The sequence below is a fragment of the Nicotiana tabacum genome, chromosome 8, assembly GCF_000715075.1.
Source record: "Nicotiana tabacum cultivar K326 chromosome 8, ASM71507v2, whole genome shotgun sequence".
Taxonomy (NCBI): Eukaryota; Viridiplantae; Streptophyta; class Magnoliopsida; order Solanales; family Solanaceae; genus Nicotiana; species Nicotiana tabacum.
Genome location: NC_134087.1, coordinates 129816707 through 129826567, shown reverse-complemented (window position 1 = coordinate 129826567; position 9861 = coordinate 129816707). Strand labels below are relative to the sequence as shown.

At 36.6% G+C, this 9861-nt stretch overlaps 2 protein-coding genes across 3 annotated transcripts; both read left to right on the top strand.

The window, feature by feature from the left end:
- On the top strand, nucleotides 1–6211 carry LOC107761558 (type IV inositol polyphosphate 5-phosphatase 9-like). 2 transcript variants are annotated; one of them, XM_016579784.2, is made up of 7 exons: nucleotides 1–1333; nucleotides 1416–1523; nucleotides 1756–2050; nucleotides 2286–2470; nucleotides 3031–3139; nucleotides 3298–3412; nucleotides 3495–6211. In XM_016579784.2, the coding sequence occupies exons 1-7, from the start codon at nucleotides 1278–1280 to the stop codon at nucleotides 3527–3529; spliced, it is 903 nt and encodes a 300-aa protein (XP_016435270.1). In that variant the 5' UTR covers nucleotides 1–1277; the 3' UTR covers nucleotides 3530–6211. The 2 variants fall into 2 exon arrangements, with proteins under 2 accessions (XP_016435270.1, XP_016435269.1); XM_016579783.2 differs by having other exon boundaries at nucleotides 5–1333; nucleotides 3261–3412.
- Nucleotides 6212–6218: 7 nt separating this feature from the next.
- LOC107761557 (uncharacterized) lies at nucleotides 6219–9523 on the top strand. Its single transcript, XM_016579782.2, has one exon. The coding sequence runs from the start codon at nucleotides 7484–7486 to the stop codon at nucleotides 9245–9247; it is 1764 nt and encodes a 587-aa protein (XP_016435268.1). The 5' UTR covers nucleotides 6219–7483; the 3' UTR covers nucleotides 9248–9523.
- The last annotated feature ends 338 nt before the right edge of the window (nucleotides 9524–9861 follow it).

Here is a 9861-nt window from a genome sequence, read left to right as displayed (position 1 = left end):
TCTTGTCTAATTGTCTCCTCTACTCCCACATTAACCCAAAAGAGAAAAAAGGAAAGAAAAAAAAACATTAGTGTTAAGTGTTCTATTGTGCACTAATTTCAAATGTCATGCATACCAAATGATTAACGGCTAGTTAGTCGGAACTTGTGTCTCTACTGAGATCAGTTTGATTTCATGGAAAACTTTTAACCATGAGATAATTCAATACATAGATGACAATACTTCCTCATGCAGATCAACAACTTTGTGATGGATAAACATCACGAAGATTGGAAGAAATCACCTAGTGTTTTTTGTTTCTATTGAGATTTAAACCATCCACTTTATTGACCACTAGACCACACCTTAGAGTGCATGTCTGTTTCCTATTTCAATAACCCAAGCAAGAAAAGAGCTTCTTACTAAACAATTCGATTCTTCATTAAAGTATACGTTTCGCAAAGATTAGACAACAGAAATACAAGAGACAGAGTATTTAATTGCGGAAAAACTTACTTTGTTTATGGTAAATGCAAAAGCTATTTTCAAACATAAAAAATCACAACAAATTTTCTAATTTCTCGAAATTGTTGTATCTTTCCCCAGAAAAAGGTCCAAAATGACTCATATAAGCTATCATCATCTTACTGAAGACAAATTCTTTAGTTATAAGATAACAAAAAATGTTTTTCAACTCAACTAAGAAACCAAGTCCTTATAACCAAAGGTGGCAACCTTGCCAGCCATCCTTGAATGTTACAAATTAAAGTCGTTATGTGATCAAATAAAAGAGAGTATCTCATTGGTTTTCCATAAGAAATATTAGTTTAAAGTTAAACAGAACATCCTAATCCAACTTGCATCATCACTCACATCACCTCCCTTATTATCTTGGCCTTCCAATTATGGATTAATCAAATACTTTTTTATTTTCTGTTTCATTTTAACTGTTGTTTTAACAATTCCTTTCTTTTTATTGGCATCTGAGACCCACTCATAGCATCATTTACCCTCTCAACATTCCAAAGAAGACCTAACAACTCTTCATCTTCCTCCTTTGCAAATCAAATCCTCAGCCTCCTTTCCCTTTATATGGATATACTTTCCTTTAACTTATTAGCTTCCATTACCACTGCTCTCTCTCTCTCCCTCTCTCTCTTCTCTCTCCCCATGCACTCTGCCTACATGATGAAGTAAATTCTGGTTTTCTTTAGTCTATTGTTATGTCCTCTGTTCAAGGTCATGCAGCTAAGTTTGCAGCAAACACCATCCTATAGAGCAGATCGGACGATGAGATCATGCTAGCTGACTCTGATACAACATCAGACCTCTCGGCCGACATACAAAATTTTTCGTACGTCTATTTAACAATTAACATTTAAATTCGTCTTCAAATTCCAGTATCTCATATTTATTGTTTTTTCCTTCTCAATAAGATTATTTATTAGCTCATGGAATGTTGGAGGCATTGCACCACCCAACGACTTAAATATGGAGGGCTTGCTTGATACTCGAAACAACTTGGCTGATATTTATGTTCTCGGGTAACCATTACTTTCACTATACAGCATTCTACTAATAGGTAAATGAACCAAACCACCTAATGACTGCATTTTGCATTTGCGGCTGCCCTTGAGAGTATGCAGCAGCATGCAAATGCATTGCCATCTGATATCAGGTTGGCTTGGTCAAGGTAGTACTTTTATATTTGTAGTAGCTAATGGTCAAAATTCTAGTTCGAGAATGTACATGCCATGAGCAAATAACTTTTATCAGGTTTCAAGAAATTGTACCTCTGAATGCTGGAAGTGTTATAGTGCCAGAGAACACAATTTTATGCATGCAATGGAATTCTCTTATTAGAACAGCTCTGAACAAGATAGAGGAAGAAGAAAATCAAAAGGTTTACCCACTAAACAAAGAGAGTTCCTCACATTTTGAATGCATAATTAGCAAGCAAATGGTGGGAGTTTTTATTACCATATGGGCGAGGTCTCCACTCCTTCCATATATCAGGCATACAAGTGTCTCCTCTGTAGGCTGTGGTATATTTGGCTACCTCGGAAACAAGGTAAAGAATTGATGTAAATTTCTATTTCTTGATCATATACAAAATATAATAATTACTGATAAATTATAGGAAGCAAGATATAAAATTTGAGTTATTTGCACACGCTGCGCCCCCGCCACCAGGGTGTAACTCCATAATCAGAGAATATATGGAGTATAAATGTACCAAACAGGATAGAAACACAATCATATGCATCTAGCTTTCAATTTACTAATTTCCAGTAATTGATATACAGGGTTCAGTGTCGGTTAGATTTTGCTTGCATGAAACAAGCTTCTGCTTTGTGTGTAGTCACTTAGCTTCCGGAGGAAAAGAAGGAGATGAGAGACAGAGAAATGCAGATGCCTCCCAAATACTATCACGCACAAGATTTCCTTGTGACTCATTTCAGCATTTGCCAAGAAAAATTCTACAGCACGAGTACGTTTACCTTTTCATAATATTATTAACAGTCGCATTTTTTTTTCTTTGGATTCTCATGGCCTCAGCATTTTCCTTTAGAGTTACAGTACCTTGAATCTTGATATAGCATCAGCAGCTAGTGTGCTGATAACACAGTTAAACGTTTGATTGTGCTTCGTAGAGGCAAGAAGCAGACGCTATTATCCTGCCCAAGACCCATAGACAGTTGATTAGGTGAGAAAAAGAACATAAAAGATAAGGGGGAAAGAGATTGTGTTAAATGCACATGTCAGCATTTGCGCAAATAGTTTTACACTTGTCTTTCTTAGCACAATAAAGAAGACTTCACTTCGTATAAACTGATTATTACTCCTATATATCAACTTGTGAATATCTTGCAAAGTCTTCTAACAACCATAAGCTGGTTAACATCATACTGTAGATGATTTGGCTAGCTGACGTGTTATAGGTACAACAAAGAAGACTTCACTTTGGACATATTGATTACTATTATATACCAACTTGTGAATATATTGAAATTATCTTCTAACAACCATAAGCTGGTTAATCTCATACAGTAGGGTGATTTGGCTAGGAGACCTGAATTATAGGATTTACTTGCCTGAAGCCATAACAAGATCTTTAGTCAACGACAGGCAGTGGAGCATCTTATTACAAAAGGATCAGGTACTGTAAGCAAAAAAATAACAATTATAAAGTTCCAGAAAGCATTCAAATATACAGTAAGTTTGTACTCCTAGTATCACCATTATTTGGAAGTTCACATTGAAAACTTGGAAATATGAAGCTGAAGGCCGAGCTAAGAGAAGGCTGTATTTTCAAAGGTTGGCAAGAGGAAGAAATTGAGTTTGCACCAACATACAAATATTATCCAGATTCCGATGATTATTATGGCTGCAGTCAGAACGGGAAAAGGGGAAAGAGTCGAGCCCCAGCTTGGTAAGTTGCCTAAGAACATAAGAATTATTTGACCTAAAAGCAAATGGAACAAGCATATTTAATAAAGAAAAATATTCTATAGGTGTGACAGGATTATATGGTTTGGCAAGGGACTGAAGCAAAGCCAGTATAATAGAGGTGAGTTTAGATTGTCAGACCACAGACCAGTACGGGCAACTTTCACGGCAGAGGTCAAGGTTCTATCACCATTATATTAGAGGACTTAGAAGGCCTTGCCAAACAGTTTTGAAAACTTTTTGAAGCAGTTCTAAATTTCTAATAATGGCAATAGTGACAGATTACTGTGTATGGCATATATCCCATAACACCAGCAGCATTCAAACAAAAACACCAGAAGAACACAGTAATGGGGAAAAGGAACGGTGAGAAAAGAAATTAAGAGCCTAGAATTTGGGTCCTAAATAATGAGGTAAAATTTGGACACCTACTAACGTTTTGTTCGATAAAATGCACCAATCAAACAAAGAAACTATAAGATGCATGTAAATTGTACCTTAACAAAAAGAAAAGTACAAATGTTTTCACTTGGACACAGAGTTGGCATATTCCACTTTCGGTGCACAATAGCAGATGGAAAGAACAAACTACTGGTAGTTGTTCTGTTGTTGTAAACAACAGAGAAGCTCATCAATTCACCCGACCCTTACCCAACTAGCATGAATCACTACGCTGTAAGCAGTAGCGGAGCGAGGATTTGTCAAAATTTAAAGAAGTAAATACACAAATAGGTCAAGGGAATTCAATACATAATATATATACATACAAAAATTTACTTATCTAAACAGTGTATTTTTTCGTGAAGCCACCCCTTGGAGCTATGTAGCTCCGCCACTGGCTGAAAGGTAGTCATATAGAACGACAGCCAACATTTAGATTAGTCAAAGTACAGGTCATTGTATAAAGCAAAATGTTAGCACAAAAGTAAATGCAAAGAAAATAACACCCAAGTAGCATCTGTTGAACTGAACAAACTTGCATTTAGTTCTTGTGCTCAAATAACTCTTTTGCCCTTTAGTTTAGATTATTATAGTCACTTGTCAGTACTAGCAGATAATATCAGCTCAAGGCATAGTACGAACTCATTTTAATTTGAGTATAAAGGCAGTGGAGATCCAATGCTATGCATATTCTGTCAGTAGGTATTTACAGTAAAGTTTACTGTTTATTAACAGTTGATATTCTTTTGACCATCCAATTGCCTACCAATACAAATATAGCCAACAATCAGTCAATCAGTATACAACATCCCAGAAAGAAACAAACAAAATTTAACTGTTGAAGATACTGAAAAAACTATTTGAGATCACAACGAACACCTAGAAAAGAACCAACGAAAGACAGCAGAGCTTATCGAAGATGAGGAAGTAACTCGTTAACCATTAGGTGCCTTTGATGTTGAACATTGACGAGTAGTGCTTTTAAAGAACTTGGAGAATCAAAGTCATGAACACAGTCAGATTAGGTAACTTTTTTTTCTTTTTGATAACCATATTGTCCGGGCCAGTTTGCGCGCACCTCGACTAATTTTTCGAGGTATCTGCCACCTCCCACGACTAATTCCACGGGGTACCTGCCACCTCCCACCACCAACACAAGTACCTGATAACTCTATCCACCAAGGCTTGGATAGATGAGAAGTTTCACCCACTTTATTGATCACTAGGCCACAGCCTTAATAACTTATCTTCACAGAGTATCTTGGATATACCAAAATTTCACTTTCTTGCATTTCTATAACCCTCATAAGAACACCTACAATTTACAGAGACCTTATTACTCTATGTATAATTAAGGACCTTACATCACCAAGCCACCTTAAAGTATAGCAAATATAACACTAAAAAGTATTTAAAGAAAAAGCCTCAATAGTTTAAGCATGCATGGACCATACATTTGGTGTCCTTTAAACTTGCAATTAAACAAAACATAACAAAGTCCTCACTTCTTTTACTCTTGGCAAGAATAAACCCTGACAATATGTAATAAGAATAGAAGTGAAAGTGTGAACCAAGACATCCTACATCAAAAACAAGTTCAATAGTAAAGTATGCCAGAGTGGAATCACGAGCATACTTGGTGTATAACCTTCATAGCATCTTTCCATTATACTTTGCTAGACACCGAACACTTTAAAAGTAGGTGAGAAACTAGCTAATTCTGTCATCAGAACACTTACAAAACTCATGATTTACAATGATATCTATCCCATATTGTCCGTCTTCAGGGCCCTTTTAAACGAGGCTCCTCGAAAATGCACCTAATCATCCTGAATCCCATATCAATGGCTCCTACTTCTTCCTATCATTAGCCTCTTTCTACATAAAGCAACAATATGCATTAAATCAGGCCGATAAGGTCCATTATATATGTAATCCGTTCAACATTCATTAACACGCTGATTAACTAGAGTTACCAAATTAGTATTTTGCTTCTCGTATTTCTCCATCATAAGGAGATAAAAGCGAATTGCATTGATTTCTTTCACCAAACCTTTATCATGAATCAACAACTGTTAATATCCTCGACAATTTTCTTAATTAGCCCTAACATTGTCTTTACCAATAATAGTGGCACTATTATATCCAAGCAACTTCCCACATAAGTATTTGAAACATTTGAAGAATAATCAGATGTCAATCCATAGTTGTAGAGAGAGAGAGAGAGAAATTATGACATCCAAATCTGTTTGTTTCAAATTTCTGATTAAAATGTCAAAGAATTGCAGACTTAAAAGTACACGTTCGTTAATATCAAAATTCAAAACAAATAGAACATATCACGAACCTGATGTGTGATCGTCTTCATTTAACTCTTTTTTCTTCTTCTGCATCCGCCTTCGTAGTTCGCACTGTGCCAGAAGAAATGAGCTAGCCTTTTCCCTCTCCAGTTTCGCCTTTCAAACCATGATTCTAGTAGTAGTACATCAACATTTTAGAGTGTACTACTGTTATGCTAAACTAGAGCGACACAGAAAGAAATTCTAAATTCAAAAGTTAGGAATGGCAGGCGGTAAACCCGCCCCGCCCAGCATACCATTTAAACCCGCATTCACCCACCCCGCACCCGCAAATTTTTTATTTATTTATAACAGTGGCACAGTAGTCATTCGGACGATTCTAACAATTAGCATCCCATTCTCGTGGGGTTTCAAGTTTCAATTTTAGACCATAAATATGAAAGATCTTTGTTTCTAATTTGAAGAAATAAGAAAATTCCACTTTAGCAAGCACGTTGCAAAAAAATTTTTGGTCAAATATTGTAAGATTTTTTCAATAGTAAGACAATAACTACTCACACTTGCACAATAAAAATATCAACATACAACTTGGATGTATACTCACACTTAGATAAGAATTAAGTCTGAAATATCAGTATTTAACACCTCTCTATTCACTTGACAAATATGTTGTAACGAATGGAAATGAAGAAAATAGGCCCTAGTTTAGAATAATTACACTTGAGTCCCAAAAATAGTTATTGTGTTGATGTTTTACCCCAAAGTTAGCTTTTTGCACTTTTTCCCCTGTTCTTTAAATACCTGTTATGATTATTTTCAAAGACATGTTGAATGAAAATTGAGTCTTTTCCTTTCTCTGCATTTCATTTCCTTTCTTTTTAGTTCTTGTTTTCCATTTTCATGACGATTCCAACATAGGAATCGTTACAATTGGTATCAGAGCCTACGATTCTCGGCTGTTCACCTATGTTAATGGAAGATAGACAGAAAACTATGAATTTTGGCGGAGCTCAAAATCAATTAGAGCAACAGATCCAAGCTTTTATGGATAGATCGAAGAAAAAAATTCAGCATTTAGAAGAACGATATCATCATCTATCCAGGACCTTCCATAGTTCATCAAATCAGCATGAGGTTCAAAGTCCGGAGAGTGAGCAGCGGGTTTCCGATGACCCGTACGCAAATCATCAGTATTCCGATACAAAATACAGATTGTTATCGAGAATCCTCTAGGGTTGAGCATTACTATGAAAATCCTTTTGCATACACTTATTCTCATCCGTATTACAGTCCAGACCTGAGTTCCAATCCCCATGGCATTGAGTATTACCATGGTGACTCGTGCCCGTACTCTCCTCAGGTTCCATATGCTTATCAGGTTGACATTACAAATCCGGGTTTCTATTATGTTCAGTTTGGGATGGTTCGGTGGTGTCCATGACTGCCGCTGGGCTACAGAACTTGCTCAAGTCTGGTTATGGGTATTTGAGAACAAAATACAGGAAATTGATTACCCATGTGTTGAGACTCCATTTATTTTGAATGAATTTGAAGCTGGAAACATTGAGGACGAAGGAGCCGTTTTGTCGGGGATTCAATCCGATTCAAGTATGGGGAACTGGGTCGAAAACCTGACCATGGGAATCGAAGGTGAAAATGCAGACGAGGTGTTTGACAACTGTACTCAAATAGCTAGGCAGCTTTTTCAAGAGATTTTAATTCCTGAAGGTGAGGTAGATGTGTTCGATGGAAGTCCTAGGAGAAATGATATTAACTTGACTACTGAATTTGCCAATAAGGAGTCGATTCTACTTTCGTTTTGTTGCGAAGACCATCTAGAGCCTTCTGAGATAGGGAAATTTAAGAGAAATGATGAACTCCTTGAAGATACCTTTTTAGGAGATAATTTTGGAGTTGTTCCACCAGATTCTAATGAAGGGTCCACTGTTTTTTATGGAATTGACGATTACCTTGTAGATGACAATGATTTTGCTTTTGAAGATAATGAGGTTGTAGTAAAAGACGATGAATGTCCTCAACATGAGGAAGCTGGATTAAATTGGCTTCAATTAGTAAGTAATATTGGTGGCCCTGTAAGTTTGCTTATGGCTGTTTTGGAACCAAATCGCTATGAGGAACTCACCAGTGGACTTGGTCTGGATTTGGAATCGAAGCCTATTGTGGATAGCAACAAAGGGTTGGCATACATTGGTGTTATTGACCGGGGTGTTATTGAGAGGTTTGAGAAAGAAGCTACTGAGATGAACAAGAGGCCATTCTGGTATGCCTTGGTGCTTAACAAGCTCAAGGCAGAGCGAGAACGTGGTATTACTACTGATATTGCTCTGTGGACAATCGAGACCACTAAATACTACTGTACTGTGATTGATACCCCTCAACACAGGAACTTGATCAAGAACATAATTGTTGGTACCTCCGGAGCCGACTGTGTCGTCCTTATCATTGACTCCACCAATGGTGGTTTTGAGGGTGGTATTTCCAAGGATGGTCATACATGTGAGCGTACATTGCTTGCTTTTACACTTGGTGTCAAGGAAAGTATCTGCTGCTGCTGCAACAAGATAGATGCTACCACCCCTAACTACTTGAAGCCTAAAGGTATTTACAGGGTGCAGGGTGAACTTGGAAAAATTGTTCATTATCTTGGTGTCCAGCTTCCAAATGGAGTTTTATTTGTTGTTTTTCATAAAACTAGAGCTCCAAAAGTGACAGACCATTTTGAAGAGATGAGGAACATAAAGGCAACTCAGGGTATTGACCAATACATCAAGTGGATTCATCATAACTTTGGCATAAATGCTTGGATTTTGCTGGATACTGGGCAGGGAACGAATGTGAAGAAAATGTCATCTGATTTTCTTGGCATGGTGGTGCAAAGCTTTAAGTCACTGCCTGTGCTTGCTCTTCTTTGGAAACCTGAAAATGAAGGCATTACAAACCTTCTATCCCCAGGAGGATCAATTGAAATTCTACATGTTTTAGATGCTCTAAAACTTGGTCTTCCTTTTATGTATTCAAAATACTTGATCGTGACCTTGCAGCAGGTCCGTAGTTGAGGGGTCATGTGACCCCGTTAGCCTCGGCAAAAATTTTGTATATACATATTATATATATATGTGTACTTATATACCCCCTTAAATATTTTAATGGTGCCCCCAAAGTGATGGATGGAAGAAGTGGTTGCTTTGGGCACTTAAATTCTCTCCTATGCTGTGGTGACGCAGGTTCGAAACCCCCAAAGCTTTCCTCAGTCTTTTCTCCTTTTTTTATTTTAGTTCTTTGAATACAATGTAAATTTTATTTAATAGCAAATTACTTTATTTTTACTTTAATCTTCTTTTTTTAATATTCAATTATAATTTAGTACTAATACAAAATAGTCAAACTTAATTAATTTTATTCTTTTTTGTAAATTCCTTCCTTAGAATTGAAAGTCTCAAATTGCAACTTATCGCTCCACAAATAGAAAAATACAAATCTTCTGCCACAATCTTCTTTAACAATCACTTTGAATTGGCAATAGAAACTAAGAGTTTGAGACTCTTCTTCAATTCTTTTAGTAATAACATACTCTTAATCTTAATTTCTCTAGTAAGTCTTTTATAATTTTACGTTTGAATGCCCTATTGCGAAGAATTCTCTCTCTCCCCCCGTTTAGTGCTTTCTTTTT

Excerpts from the sequence above, each read along its gene's own strand:
- LOC107761558 (XM_016579783.2), top strand. The coding sequence starts at position 1,278 with ATGCTAGCTGACTCTGATACAACATCAGACCTCTCGGCCGACATACAA. Across the intron at positions 2,051-2,285 it reads TTGGCTACCTCGGAAACAAG|GGTTCAGTGTCGGTTAGATT; the intron begins GTAAAGAATTGA and ends ATTGATATACAG. Across the intron at positions 3,413-3,494 it reads AAGAGTCGAGCCCCAGCTTG|GTGTGACAGGATTATATGGT; the intron begins GTAAGTTGCCTA and ends AATATTCTATAG.
- LOC107761557 (XM_016579782.2), top strand. The coding sequence starts at position 7,484 with ATGGCATTGAGTATTACCATGGTGACTCGTGCCCGTACTCTCCTCAGG.